This window comes from Antedon mediterranea, chromosome 2 (genome assembly GCF_964355755.1).
Source record: "Antedon mediterranea chromosome 2, ecAntMedi1.1, whole genome shotgun sequence".
Classification (NCBI taxonomy): Eukaryota; Metazoa; Echinodermata; class Crinoidea; order Comatulida; family Antedonidae; genus Antedon; species Antedon mediterranea.
In genome coordinates, this window is record NC_092671.1 from 2,148,549 (window position 1) to 2,164,377 (window position 15,829).

The 15,829-nt window shown below is 33.8% G+C and overlaps 2 protein-coding genes across 4 annotated transcripts in view; both read left to right on the forward strand.

Annotated features, from left to right (window-relative positions):
- The first annotated feature begins 19 nt into the window (after positions 1-19).
- LOC140039489 (uncharacterized) lies at positions 20-5,278 on the forward strand. Of its 2 annotated transcripts, none has more exons than XM_072085093.1 (8): positions 20-280; positions 844-963; positions 1,099-1,264; positions 2,074-2,294; positions 2,518-2,628; positions 3,064-3,193; positions 3,758-3,866; positions 4,050-5,278. In XM_072085093.1, exons 2-8 carry the CDS (start codon positions 854-856, stop codon positions 4,187-4,189), a joined length of 987 nt encoding a protein of 328 aa, XP_071941194.1. In that variant the 5' UTR covers positions 20-280; positions 844-853; the 3' UTR covers positions 4,190-5,278. The 2 variants fall into 2 exon arrangements, with proteins under 2 accessions (XP_071941194.1, XP_071941195.1); XM_072085094.1 differs by lacking the exon at positions 20-280 and adding an exon at positions 535-548.
- Positions 5,279-9,513: 4,235 nt separating this feature from the next.
- Positions 9,514-15,829, forward strand: part of LOC140040028 (carboxy-terminal domain RNA polymerase II polypeptide A small phosphatase 1-like) — a 37,903-nt gene continuing 31,587 nt past the window's right edge. Inside the window, exons 1-3 of one of the 2 annotated variants that reach the window (XM_072085651.1) lie at positions 9,514-9,673; positions 12,209-12,339; positions 12,833-12,880. In XM_072085651.1, the coding sequence (XP_071941752.1) occupies positions 9,598-9,673; positions 12,209-12,339; positions 12,833-12,880 (255 nt within the window). In that variant the 5' untranslated portion in view covers positions 9,514-9,597. The remainder of the gene's footprint in view (positions 9,674-12,208; positions 12,340-12,832; positions 12,881-15,829) is intronic. The other variant, XM_072085652.1, reaches the window with a different exon arrangement.

Genomic DNA, 15,829 nt, shown 5'->3' on the forward strand with positions numbered 1-15,829 from the left:
TATTTTTGAACAATAAAAATGATTTTTACAGACTGCGCACGCTAATAAATTACAGCGTACGTGAATATTTTGGTTTAGTGTGCCCATGTTGGAAATTTTGATTTCATTTATAATCTCGCTGGCTTGTTTAGGCTATATTGGCGTTTCATACCTGACACACTGACATCACCGATCATCGTTGAGGTCGAGAAAAGTTGTTTTGTCCTGGCTGGGATTCCCCTCACTCGTCTAGTAGGCTAGCCTAGCCTTTAGGTTAGATCTCCACACAAATAATAATATAGTAAGATCTTATAATAATATGCATATGTATGTAAACAATTATTGATATACTAGTTTAGCATGTAGCTAATCTTCTATCTGATGGAGGCCTATTTATGGATGCCTATCTTGGCCTCTTGACTGGCAGACCCGGCTAGCCTACTAGCTAGCTAGGCCTAGCCTAGCTAGGGCTAGGTTAGTTAGGCCTAGCTAGGCCTAGCTAGGCCTAGCAGTAGTACTATAGGCTACAGTAACTAGCTTGCTCTCCCTAACTATTCACTGCCGAAAAGGTATTGGTAACTAGGCCTAGGATAATAATTAATATGCCTACTGAGTAAGATGAACAAGTAGGACTAGCCTAGCCTCCGATCCTATCTAGGCCTAGGCCTATACTAGGCCTAGCTAGGCCTATACTATATACGTAGGCCTAGGCCTATATAGGGCCTTTGTTTTTAATTAATATCTAACTTCATAATATGACAGTGTAGTGACACATTTAGTAATTTAAATAACCATTAGTTTTATTTTTAATTTATTTGATTTTGTCTTGCCAAAAAAATCACTTTTTCATTTTCTGATTTACAGATTTGTTATAATGGCTTTTGTGAAAGAAGAGCTGGATGAACTAAGAACAAAATGTACAAGTGAAATTGAAAACTCGGAACTGATCACATGTCATCAGGCGTCAGTTAGAGTCAAAATAAGGTATAATAACAACAGAATGCTTTGATCTTTGAAGGGTCGCAAATTTATCACCTACATGATATCACGCATCTACAAGACCCATAAGTGCCCTATCTTGTTCAATAATTAATTAGTTATCTGATTTTTTATTTTTAGCAAAACCAAGTTTAAAACGTTAGTTGTATGTCTTCAATTCGGTGATGACTATCCCAAGTCTCCAGTTATTATTGAACTGAAAAGTAAAACAATATCGGAGAAGTTGTTAGCAGGAATATGCAATATAGCTGATGCTGAAGCTAAGAAATATCTAGGTAAAAAACAGGTAATATTGTGTTAATGGATATTTGATTTTTATTATTTACTGCATTCTGTATGCTTTTCTACTTGGATGAGGCATAGCATAAAACACAAATCAGACAGTGAAAACTCCAGTATCACAAATACTCAATTGAGGTTCTGCAAGATGATGCAGATAATATTGAATACATTTTAATATATGTATAAGTTCCTACAGTGTCAATGTATACACAAATGGCATCCAAACAGACAGTGCTATAACTTGTTATCGAAACTCAATGATCCCCACCAATCTAAATCCGAGTTCTATGAACTCCAACCTTTGGAAATGAAAATAATATTTAAACAGCTTTAACATTTGAATAAAAGAACAAATCACACATCTACACATAATCCAACATCCTATACTCTATCTCTAACAATTTTTTCAATCTTCTATCGACTAAAGCCGAAATATAGTCGTTATCTCGGGACCGTTCTATGGCCACCACCAGGTAGGCTTACTTCATTAAGGCTTCTATGAATGGATGTACTGGTTGGGAGCAGGAACGCTAGTAGACCAAACCCAGTACCGTTTTGATTATGATCAATCGGGAAATTACCTCACAACAAAAAATAAAATATTTACCAGGTTATTGTGTGTGATAACTGAAGCAAAAATTTGTTTATGATTTTAAAGTTTGATTTAAAATACATTACTCTTGAACCAAATATAAATAGACTTTATTCCAGCTGTACAAACATGAATACTGTAGTAGTATAAACTTCTTGATGTTGAGATAGTTTTTCAGTTGAGTGATGATGACACTGTTTAATAAAGTTTTTTTTTTTCAGGTCCTACCAGTCTTAGTTTTTATAAGGCAATTTTTAGAAGATAATGCTTTTGTTGTTTGTAGCGATGAACTTAGTTTTATAAAGAAAGAATTAATAACATCTGAAGATGAACTGAAGGTGAAACAAAAATCTGGAATCTTAATTGCAAATGTTTTTGAAAAGAATTATTTTATGAAATTAAAATTTACGATACCCAACACATACCCTGAAGAACAAGTTAGGTACGTATAATTATTTTTAAGCCATGTCTACACTATCAAACGTTATGTGACAACAAAATGTGATGTGCCCATATATGGACATGATGATGTCATATCACTACCATATATGAGCATAGCACTACCATATTTGGGTATATCACTGCCTTATTTGGTAAACTTTAAACTAAAGATAATGTTATAATTCATTCTAAAAATAATCAGTGCAATTTGTTTTGTTTTGCAGTATAGAACAAAAAGAGACAAATTTTCCTGACCTGTTTGAGAAAATGTGTGTAGCTAGGGCGACTGAATTGGCTAGACAATGTGTGACACCTCCTTTAAAGAAAAGGCCAAAGTAAGTGAATGTAGAACATGCAGTGCAAGGAAGTTGTAACGACAAAGATGGTATCATATTTGTTGTATAACACCACTGTAAGATCATAGTTGTGTGGAACAATGGTAATGTCATTGAAAAAATGTAATATGCCCATATATGGACATGATGTCATATTAAGTACCATATTTTCGCATATGTGCAATTGGTAGTGTTTGGTCGAGGCAGCGTGCTTATTGAGCTCTGTTTACACTATCTAAAAATGTGATGTGCCCATATATGAACATGATGTCATATCACTTCCATATTTGGCCATATCATTATCATATTTGGACACATTACACTGGAATTCTGGAAGCTCAAACCTAAATGTATCCTGAATGGTTTTCATGCTTTACATATATGATAATTTGCTTACTGATGGTGATATAATCTTGGCATTGTTGTATTTTATAGAGATCCCCCATTTGAAGTCAAACCATCTCTGAAATTATGCGCTGAATTATTAATACGTGGTTGCATCAAGCGATACCCGACGGAGAAGTGCGCCGTTTGCAAAGAATATGTTTTCCCAACTGATCCAACTGTAAGTTTATATATGCCTCTTCTATATAACTGTTATTACTATTAGTAATAGTAAATAATATTAATGTATAATTCATTACCAAACAATAGAGGGTGGTATACTAATAATATATAATTCATTACCAAACAATAGAGGGTGCTGTAATGTATGTTACGGTGCAGCATAAGCTATGTAAAAAAAATCGTATTGGCGGAAAATGAAATGCATTATTTCTTTCTATAATGTGATTGTACTATCAGTGATAATGGGTCACTAAGTGAATCACACATACATAGAATATGGTATATCATTATGGAAGAATAAGTGACAGCAGTAACAACTTGTACAGTCAACTCTTCCAATACACCTTTAGGCTGGCCCAATATGTCTGGAAAGTCTGGTATTCAGAATGTGTTTTTAATGGTAAAAACAAATTTGGGACCTTTTGGGCATCAATAAAAGTCGGGTTTTGGGAGAGTTTTCGGTTTCAGACACTCTAGTATTGGGAGAGTTTACTGTATTTGTCGAATGCATTTGCTAATGTGAAATAAAACAAATTATGTGATGTTTTTATTTGTTTAATAGCACGTAGTGAATGATCCTCATCATGGCAGGCATGTAGAGTGGGTTTACTGTGGACATTTATTTCACAATGGTTGTATATCAGAGTATATGAAAACACCACCCTTTACAGGTAATGCATAGTATACAACTAATGAATGTTTATGAGTGCAATGGTACAAATAATTTCATGAGATATTCTATTTTCATTGGAGTAGTTTATTGAATATCATGTGACCTACAATTCTCCAATCAAATCACAATAATCTAATTCACGGTTCAACTGTTACATTTACATTTTAAATCTCATTTTTAGGTGGAAAAAAATGTCCGGCTTGTGGCAAGAGAATTTATCACGATAAATGGAAGATAACACCTAAAACTGCAGAGGAAAGGTGGGCGCATGAACAAGCCAGACAACGAGAACTTGAAGAAGTAGTTGACTTTCTTGGATAACGGAAACGGTCAACTATAATGTATAGAGTATTATGGTCTGACATCATGGTACCACGTGACATGCCTTTGTTTCAATGTAACTCTGATTGCAACCCAGATTATAGTCGATGACTTCCCAGATATCTATTGATTTCAGCTGGTGCATAATCTATGAAATAATAACAAATACATAAAACTCATAATGCTAGTTCTCTGATGTATATTTAATCTTTAGTCCAGATTTATAAGCACAAAGGAATTTTTTTAAATATTAGAATTTATTTTTTAAACAGGTGCAGTACCGAAACCAATCTAAATTCTTTCTATTTAGAATTGCCAAGGATAACCATAAGTGAATTCATTCACTATCCTTCTTAAAGGTGGCAATTCCATTCACAGACAAGCCTATACACAAGATGCTGTACATAAACAAAGTCTTATTTCAAGTCTTTGGGAGTGTAATTTATCAATAGAAAAAAAACACTTAAAGGCTTGGATTGGTAGCCAAGCATCACAATCACCACTTCAATTGCATAGCAACAAAGGCATGTTACGCAGTACCATGATGTCAGCTGTGTTGTACTCTCTAAAATTACATATTAAACCTCGGACTGCTTAGGAAAGATAGGCTTAAGTATGGTAGTTGTTATTCATGGATAACAGAAATGGGGGCAGGGACATAAATACAGATATTGGATTTGGGATGAGAGGAAATGGATCTCAAAAACATAATATATTGCTACCCAAGTCTTGCACTTTAATGTTGTCAGTTAGAAAGTGGAATTTGGTGTATTGTTAGGCCTTGGCAATAAATAAAATAACATTATCCTAAGTACGTTTTAAAAAGAAATTAAACAGAAACAAAATATACCCAAATATTATGCAGTTAACTCACCCAAAATACTGACATGGACTGGCCAAAATACTGACATGGACTGGCCAAAATACTGACATGGACTGGCCAAAATACTGACATGGACTGGCCAAAATACTGACATGGACTGGCCAAAATACTGACATGGACTGGCCAAAATACTGACATGGACTGGCCAAAATACTGACATGGACTGGCCAAAATACTGACATGGACTGGCCAAAATCTATGGGTTTTGCCAAAGAAAATTCAGGTTTTGGGAAAGTTTACAGTTTTTAGCATTTTTAACTGTATAAATTCTTAATAGCTTTGCTATAACCAACAACAATTATTAAATGTTTTACTATTGCTTATCGGCAAAAGCATGTAAGATATTCGGGTAAATTATTATGGCATATTTAATGATAGATTGCATATGTTTTTGTAGTAGATTTAGTTAAGAGTGAAATTATATTATGATTGTTTATGTATAGTTTTATTCTGTTGCCATGTTTTGTAAATAGATTTAATTACAATAGATATATATTGACAATCTAATTGTTTGTTTCATTTATTTTATCTGAATTTATCTCCTATATTTTATAATTCATTCACTCATCTTTTATTTTGGAAAAAAAATGATCTCCCATATATTATATTATTTATAATCTAAAGCACTGTCTACACTATCAAACTTTATGTGACAAACAATGTGATGTGCTCATATATGGACACGAAGACGTCATATTACTACCATATTTGGGCATAGTGAAAGACTTAGACACAGAGATCCCAAAAAGTTCAATAACAGCAGCTTAAATTCAAAACTATTGGAGATCCAGAAGAGACATGAAATGAAATCGTCAATGAAAAGTATTAACAAACGCCAACCCATTATAAAATATTATATAAATATTAAATTTCCCGCTATTTTGTGTATTTTAAAAATGCCAAAACGGGTTAAATATAAAAAGATTGTCACCCTCAAGTATATTCAGAGCGTCATTCTAACGATGGAGCATTCTCTACTTCTCTACGGAGCGCCATTTATGCCTTTATTTACTTCCGAAATAGAAATAGTACTACCGTAACTGCTCAAGTGGATCACATTTGGCACCGGTGGAGCACAGTGATGTAGAATAGAAATAAATCACTAAATTAAATATATTTTCATATATTAATACACTGTGCTCAAGTGGACCAAATTTGGCACCAGTGGAGCAGTGATATAAAATAGATCGACATTTTTAATTCGAATCTTTATCTGTTTCGTCGTAATTTAAGTGTTTCTGAGTTGTTGTAATTGTCTTTGTATCTGTTAAACCAAGCTGTAAGTGGCGGATTTGTTTCTGCTGTTGTTTCTGGTTTAAAAAACTAGAGACTTAATATTCAATTTCATATTCAATGAATAGGTGCACTTTCCGGAGACAAGCTCTATTGTCTAAATTGTCTATTGTTATAATTTCAAATCATGTAAAGTGCCATTTTTCCGGGCGGGAAGGAACCTATGCAGCTCTATTTTTCAAAATTGTCTTTGCTGAAGATTCTTATATATGTTAAAAAAATAATAGATGTCATTTCCGGGGACATTGCAGCTCTATTTTAAACAGTTTGGTATGCCGTGCGTTGTTATACAAATGAGGTGTATTATGGGGAAGATGGTATGTTAGTCATTCGCGGTAAACACGCCACACTGATAAATTTGATGTTGTTAATCTTTACATTAAAAAATTGTTCATTCAAATCATGTAAATAAACATTTTCCGGGCGGGAACCTAGCAGCTCTTCTCTTTTAGTTTGCAAAAGTAATCTCGAAAAGAACTTCATGTGGAAAAGAAGCCCACCCAAGAGTACTAAAAATGAGCATGGGCTTCTTTTCGAGGTTTTATGGCTGTCTATTTAATGGAAAATAATGCCATGCAACTTTGTTTTTGATTTAAAAAAAAGGTCCACTTGTTTAGGCCTGACATTTACAACCTTTACAATATCTCTCTTTCAAAATGAAAAAAATAAATATTTATTTTCAATTCCCAAAAAAAAAAAATATCCGTAGAGGTTCGAACCCAATCTACTAGAGCTGACAGCATCCAAACCTGAGCATTACCCGTTCGGCCACAAAGTAGTACATGACTAAACAGCTGATAATAGTCTATTTATACGTGTATTACGTAATTCATCATTACGTCATAAATATCCTATTAACCTTGTTAAAACCACTCAGTCGCCTGAGCGTCGTGTTCCACTGTGTTTGGGGTTCACAGATCATACGTCCCCCTTTCCACCACACATCATGAGGCGACAACATCAATGCATCTGGTGATGTGCTGGAAACGACCCCAAAAGGTTGTGGCAGGGCCTTAGTGCTGAGGCAGAGAGAGCACATTTAACATCTTTAAAAAAAAAAAAAAATTTTCAACCTGTATTCGATCTCGTAAATTTTATGTTTGCCACCCTCAATTTTAAAAGAAATTGAATTTATTATTTTCATCGCAGGTGTACCAAACGGTTTGGTATGCCGTGCGTTGTTATGCAATGGTCACGTGCAGGTGTAGTGGGAAAGATGCTTTTTTTAGTCATTCGCGGTCAACATGCCACACTGTTACATTTTGATTTTGTTAATCAATGTTGCTACACGAAAAAGATATTGTATTGTAATAATATGTTATGAATAAACGTTTATGGTAGTTGGTGTGTTTGGCCAGAATCCCAGAATAAACATGTTTTAAACAGATAGTTTGTCTCCGATGGTTTTTGTATGGGTTAATGGAGAGTGAAATAAGATAAAATATAGAACATTTGCAAAGATGCCGATTTCTAGACCAATTTTGGGCTAGGCCTTAGGCATATATGAAGTCGAGTTTTTAGAGTAGAAAACCCCACCTAAAATTTTGAAGTAGCATCTGGATAGTTGAAATTTTAACATTATCATAATTATCATAGGTGACTATGTATAGTAATAAGTATAAGTGCAATTTTGGGCTCTATTTTCAATATTAGCTCTGCCTAAAGCATGGTGGGCTAGTACTGGAGACTTAATATTTAATTTCATATTTCAATGAATATGTGCATTTTCCAGGGACACTAAATAAGTATTTATCTTAGACAAACGCAAGTTATTAAAATCACTGATATGGCTTGAAACTAATTTTTCTTTTGCATTACGGATGGAGTAACCGATATTTAACATATATAGCAAGTTTGAAATATTTTTGAAGTATTTCCAGAAGTATTTTTCTCGATGTTTTAAAAACGAAAAGATAGATATTAACATTCAGTGACTTATTTATAGTTTATATCACTGTGCTCCACTGGTGCCAAATTGTGTCCACTTGAGCACACAGTGTATTAACATACGAAAAGATATTCAATTCAATTCAATTCATATTCATAATGCGCCGAATTCTTTCCAAAAGGATAAGTTCTAAGCTAAGGCGCAACGTAAATTTGTTGAAAAAATATGATTTCAGATGCCTTTTAAACATATAATATTGAAACTTAAGCGACTTCAAATTAGGTCCACTTGAGCACAGTGTATTAACATACGAAAAGATATTGAAAGTAGTGACTTATTTCTATTTCACTGTGCTACCCTGGTGCTAAATTGGGTCCACTTGAGCAGTTACCGTATACTTATACTATTTACATTATTGACACTCTGAATATACCGCCAAATTCTCCAACTTCAAAAGTGCATGCACTAGAGAGGGCGTTGTGTTACTTTTCGTTTTCCAAAAATTACAATACACACATTATTCGAAGTAAATATTATGTACTGCCCTTTATAAACACTTATCCGCGCCTAAACAAATGGACCACTTTTTGACCACATAGGGGCTAAACTTACGTCATATCCAAAATAAATCCTGACATTTTGTTTGCAATGATATAAGTAAATTTTAAATTAAAAAATACTATAGGCATGTCATGTAAAAAAGTCTCGGGACAACATAACAAAATTGACAATTGTTCACAATTATTTTACAACATGCCTAATGTCTTTATTAAATGGTTAAGTATAAATTATTAAGAAAATAAAAGTTGTATCATAATTTTAACTATTTTGTCCGATTTATATTTTGAAACACCAGGATCTCCTACAACAACCGGGTACTTTAGTACAGTTGTAGTATTTAGCAGCACAAAGTAAATAAATGTTAACTTTGACCGTGAATGACAGCCAATCATTGCGCTTGATTTCAGTTCAGGAAATATTACCAGCAGTTTCTAGGTCTTGCATGTGCGCCATTTTGGCGCTCAAAGAAAATAAATATATAAACAAAACATAAACCATAATTTTCACACTATTCTACTCAAAAATTAATCTTTTTTATATTTGCCATTTCATAATTGCTTTTCAATACATTACTGTAACTAAAATAATACAATTGAACTTGCAGTATTTGTTTGTTTATTTACATCCTACCGATTTCTCTAGAAACTACTGAGTAAGTTGACACTTATTTTATATGTTGACCTCTTTCCACCATCTTGGCTCGCTTCGCATGTGAGAATTTGAATGTTTTGCTTGGAATTTTAGTACAAATCTGCACTGAAAACGAATACATAGTCAATCTAAATGGACGGTACGTCCATTATTACTCAAGTCAGTCGTGACGAGGAACCTTTAAATACTCTTCCAACGTCAGAAAGGGGTAAGATATACTGTGTTTTCTGCAAAGGGATGATGAGATTGTTCCTTTTTTTTTGATCGCACCCCTTTTTCCAGGGAAGTTAGTTGACTGACCGACCGTATGTACATTATGTGCAGGGTTTGTAAACATCCGTTTGGCCACATTTTGTATATATAGGCCTAGGCCTACGTCATGTTAATCGTATAGCTTTCTAGATTGTAATATAGGCTAGGCATAAATAAATGCTGGCTGGGCCTCATATTAGGACTGCCTAGATAGGCCTATCTAGGCCTTAGTTAGTGAGTAGGCTAAATATAGTGACGATTTTGAACAGAATATAATACTAATACTAGGCTAGGCCTAGGCCCTATATAATAATAACCACGGCGGCCTGCCCAGGCTATAGAATAGGCTTATATAGGTAGTATGCTAGCCTCTAGGCTTATATGGATGTAGCTAGCTAGGCGTATATGGGATAAGCACGTTGGAAATTGAGAACGTACTATTTTATAATCAGCTGTGCTTTTTTTCCTTTATTTTATTACCATTTAACACGTTCACTGCCACGGCGTATTTATACGTCAAAAATTGCGTGTCGCTACTTGCCAAGACTTAATACTACGTCAAAATCGTAGCACTTTTGTATTGTATGTAGAATCGCTGGCAGTGGTGATTGGAACAGGAATTATCGCATGGCAGTTTATGAATGATGTACGTAAACGATAATCTAAAAATAAATGTCATATGTTTGTTTGTGTTTATTCCCTCATGCATTGAATATGGTTGATACGATGGCGCCCTCACACTCAATATAATCATCTCAAACATGTCATAAATTGCACTAATAGTAAATAAAAATAATAAAGGATGAAATGATTCAGTGTGGTTTACTGTTTTTATCTCTCGATGATAGGTTTGACCGATTTTAGCGCGGAAAATCCCCGACGTATATTTACGTTCCTGGCAAAGTCAATAAAATTGTTGGACCATTGCCAGTGACGTATTTATACGTCTCAACGGTTTTTCCCGCCATCGTATTTTGAATGACATCATGATAGTCTGTGACCAGATGTTACACTTTCAAACTGTAATTTAATATGTAAACGGGACTTGGCACTGGGACAGAAATTACGGAAAATGCCTTGGCAGTCAATGTGTTAATTGATTATAGAAACTAAAATACAAACAAATAATTCTTAATTGTTTGACAACAATTTAAAATAAATGTAAATTTATAGTAATTTAAATCATTGATATTGGTTAAATTTTATTTACTTTGTAAGAAAGTTTTTGTCCAATAATATAATAATAATAATTTATTAGGAAATGACACCTTTGCATCGGTGGCACACACAGAAGTGGTGCATCCAATTTAACATAATACATCAAAACAATACATTATATGACGGATACAGGTTCTTAAACTATTTGCAAAAATATAAAAGAAAAATCATTACCAACATGGTAATACAGGTACTGTATTAAATTGTCCTACAGTATCATAGGTTTGAGTTGATAAAGAGGTATATAAAAATAAACATAAAATATAGTAAAGAGTTTACATTACAAACCATTGTGTTTCAACATCAGGTACTGATGACCTATAGTTGTTATCACACACAGGTGTATAATATTTACAAATCTAAATACAAATATATAAAAGTTTTACAATCTAAAGGTAGAGTGTTAGATCTTAATTTAAATTTCAGACTTGTCTCATAAAAATGTGTTTTATCAAGTAAATACTTTTCTAAATTAGGGAAAGGTTTCAATTTTGAGTATAAATTTAATGAGGTTTTTTGCATTATATTATTTGACCACTCTGATTTATATGATTCTGACAAACATCGCTCGACATTGCTGACTGAGAAAGGAACAAGAGTTAAACTGTCATTATCAAAAACATTGTTGTAAAAGCCTATATCTGTACATTTTTCAAATATGTCAACACAACCAATATATCACAATTTCTAACTTTATGTGAATTTGTTTGTTCAACTTATTTAGTAGTAGAACTGGATTTATAACAGATGCAGAATTTGTTGAAATATGATTGGACACTTTGTTTACGTACCCTTTTTATTGCTGCTATACATAACTGTTAGCTATTAGAGTTGACCTTTGCCTTTTGAGTATTTCTCATAATCTTATTCAATATATAATGTATAAGATGTCAACGTAGATAATCTTGTTGCTCTATTTAGCAAGTGTTGCTGCTTAAAATACAATCTGGCTCACTGTGTCTACTTTGAACATACATTATATAATAAACTAAAATGGCATACACATTTCAACATGGCTACAACTGCTAAAAAAACATATTACAGAAATTTATTGTTGGAAAATGTCTTGTCTGAAGTAGGCACGTGTACTACTATACAGTACAGAGTTTGTACATTTTTCAAATCATCATATTTTTCTTTGGTCTTGTGACGGGTATCTTTACTATCTTGTTGCCTTCTTTAAAGATGATGACTAAAACAAGAATACATTTAGTAAAACTGAAAAAAAAAATTATAATAAATTGATGATGATATTTGATTATTTGGATTGCAGCTGTACAGCCTGCCAAAAAACCAAGGAGTAGAGGTTTGATAAGTTCCTTCTTTTGTTGTTTTGGATCAAACAGTCGGACAACAAACACATCCCAAAATGCATTACCAAATCAAGGAGAGAACGGACAGAGGGTGAGTCAATTTATTTTATTCAAAACCATCACATGTGCCAAATATTTTTACATTTTTCACACCTTTTCAACTTTGAAACTGTTGTATGCATACAGTAGACTAGACTAAGCATGCTGCCAATGAACTTGTTATAAAAAAGACATAAATTTATTAAAAAGCGCTGTTTGTTAGTGTTAGCAAGAAAAGACAGTACTGTATTAAGATACAGATTTTGGACAAGCAGTACTAGAGTAAAGCTCTGTCTGCACATCAAACTAGTTTGACAAAAAGTGTGGTGTGCCCAAATATGGTAGTGATATGATATCATTGTGTCCAAATATGGGCACATCATATTTAGTCGCATTTGGACGTTTTGAATGTTTATGTCAAATGTTTGTACTTTATTAGCACTTTAAAGCATTGTTTTTAAAGATCATTATTTTATAAAAATGCATGTTGATATTCTGTCTCTTTTCACTGGTATTTGAAATGTTGTTTTTTGTTTTTATCCCAGCCGTCGGAGCACACTCCTCCTTATACGAGCACCACCTCTGCACTATTGGTACGTGGCCATTTTGATACGACGTAGAATTCATTCTACTATTAACCATACTAATCCTTCATCTTCATTCTGCACGTCATATTGTGATTACATTTTAATCAATTTTAATATAATTGATAGTTCTAATAGAAAAAATTATTATTGATCAATTAACTGATTATTGATTGATTCACTGATTATTTTTTATTAACTGATTATTAATATTGCTTAACTGTTTATTAAATAACTGATATCGATTGATTAACTGATGATTTATTGATTGATTGATAATCCTCTGTAGGTCAATTTATGTATTCATTTTCATAGTTTGTTAAAACTAACAACTACTAATAATATTGAATCTACAGTTACTAATATTTATTTTTAAAGATATTTTTCTGATTTTTGGCCAAATTAACAAATATGAAGCTTTAACATCTCTCTCTCATTTAGAGCCGCATGACTTCTTCTACAGTATACTGTACAGTGTACATATTGTTAAAAGTATAGTATTGAAATTGTTTTATTAAAATTACAAAATCACAGTTATCAAGCATTCTGTGATGTTTGTAAAGAGCTACCAGACTATCATTCTCATGTTGGTGTCACAATAGTAAAGTCACTCAAAAATTTCAAATCTTGGATGTAAAAGTACTGTTTTTTATTTGGCCTTATCAGTCGACATGCTTTTTTCTAAAGGAATCCATTTAGCTACAGTAATCCATCTTTCCAGCTTTTTAACATACAAATGCAATAGAATAAACTCATCCTTTAAAAAAAAAACAAGATTTATGTTACTCTACAAACTCTTGAATAGTTAAATATAGCATTATTTAACAATATTCTTTTCAATATATTTATTCACATTTTTAACGTTCATATCTGTTACTACTTTGATGATAATCAGTATTTTTTTAACATGTAGTTCTGGTAATCAATAAGAAATAACAGGATTGAGGTCAAGTATCACAGTAACAGTATTCTCCCCATAGTAGAGGAACCACATCCTCATAATTATTCTTGCGGAGGCTACATGCATAGCTGCTCTTTATTTAACGCAGAGCATACACAAAGTGCCCTCATTGTGTTATATGCAAAGCCGCTCTGTATGTAAAACCACCCTAATTTTTTTTATACATGGGCTTAAGATGAGCTTAGGCTAAGGGCGCGTTTATACAACACGCTATTACACGCATATTCAACACGCCTACAAAAAGTGTGTTGTATAACATCGAAGAGATTCCGGGTAATGAGATTTTAATTCCAAAAAAGGCTACTTGGCTGAATCCTAAAATTTGGTGGATCCCCGGGTATTGTTTTGACCTCTCGTTAAATAAAAGTATGTGCTGTGAAAATGTTGACCAAATCTAGTAGATAATTGTGCTTTTTTGCATATTTTAACCGATTTAGCACTTAACATTAACGCTAATCAAATGTTAGCATAATTTGGCAAAATGTAGCATAGTTTTATCCTATTTCTAAAACATTTTTTTTCTAATTTCCAAAGCAGATTTAAAAAATCAATAATTGAATAAACTAAATTTTAAACGAAATCATCCTTTATTAAAATCCTTAATATAAAGTCATATTAATTCATAATGCATGCAAGTATATACAACTTAGGATTATGAACTACGGTATAAGACGGTATTACGATTTCATGTATAATTGCAAGGTTTTTGTGGGGTTGACCTCGGCCCGTGCAACACGGATTCAACTTGTATAAACACAGCCTAAGCAGTGTTCTCCCCAGGATTCATATCAAGCGTCACGCTTCGGCCCCCCCCCCCCCGAGTGGGGGGGGGGGCATTCCGACACTAAGTACTTGAGTCACAGCCCCACCATGGTTGGGGCTGTGGCGAAGCGATTTTTGGTAATTTACACCCTAGATGGCCGGAAATGGTACTCTCGCACATAACATTTATGTTCAATGACACCTCTGGTTTGGCCGGAAATAACACTTATAGCGCGCTAGCAAACAACAAAACGATCGTAGCCAACTTTTTCCGCCGGTAAACATACGCGAAGAAACATTTTTTGCGTTCATTACGAACGTCAGGGGGAAGCCCCAATTAAAAAAATAGGCCTAATCTATTAGCCTACTCATCAGTAGGACAACTCTAGTTGGCCGGAAACGAAACTTTATAGCGCACTACCAAACAGTAAAACCATCGTAGCATACTTTTTCCGCCAGTAAACATACGCGATAAAAAAATGTTTTTGTGTTCAATACGAACGTCAAGGGGAATTCCCCGATGAAATAAACCTAGGCCTACTCATGAGTAGGACAACTCTGTAGTTGGCCGGAAAAACACTTCATAGCGCGCTAGCAAACCGCACGATCGTAGCCTGCTTTTTCCGCCGGTAAACATACGCGATAAGAAACATTTTTTGCGTTCATTTCGAACGTCAAGGGGAATTCCCCGATGAAATAAAAAATGCCTACTCATCAGTAGGACAACTCTGTAGTTGGCCGGAAAGGACACTTCATAGCGCGCTAGCAAACAGCCCGATTGAGCCTACTTTTCCGCAGGTAAACACTGTACGCGATAACGGCGGGTAAACATATGCGATAAAAAAACATTTTTTGCGTTCAAATACAAACATCGGGGGCAAGTCCCGATGAAATAAAACTAGGCCTACTCATTAGTAAGACACCTCTACTTTTCTATATTTGGACTAAACTGTCGTAGTGTTGTTAATAAGTTTGACTTAATCTCAAACTATTTAGACTCACTCGTACATGCCTTCTCCCTCATTGCCTTCAGTGAAACCTGGTTAACCGAAAAAGATAATATTAATCTATACCAGTTACCAGGCTACAGTTTGATTCACAATGATAGGAAAGATAAGAGAGGTGGTGGGGTAGCGTTCTATGTTACCAACAAACTAACATATATTATTAGAAATGATCTGTCATCCTGTATGACTGAAGCAGAGACTATTTTTATTGAGATTGAGTTAGAATCA

What these genes read in the sequence shown, in the direction of transcription:
- LOC140039489 (XM_072085093.1), top strand. Translation starts at nt 854, where the DNA reads ATGGCTTTTGTGAAAGAAGAGCTGGATGAACTAAGAACAAAATGTACA. An exon ending in TCAGTTAGAGTCAAAATAAG is followed by an intron (nt 964 to 1,098) that starts GTATAATAACAA and finishes TTTTATTTTTAG; the next exon opens with CAAAACCAAGTTTAAAACGT. An exon ending in AATATCTAGGTAAAAAACAG is followed by an intron (nt 1,265 to 2,073) that starts GTAATATTGTGT and finishes TTTTTTTTTCAG; the next exon opens with GTCCTACCAGTCTTAGTTTT.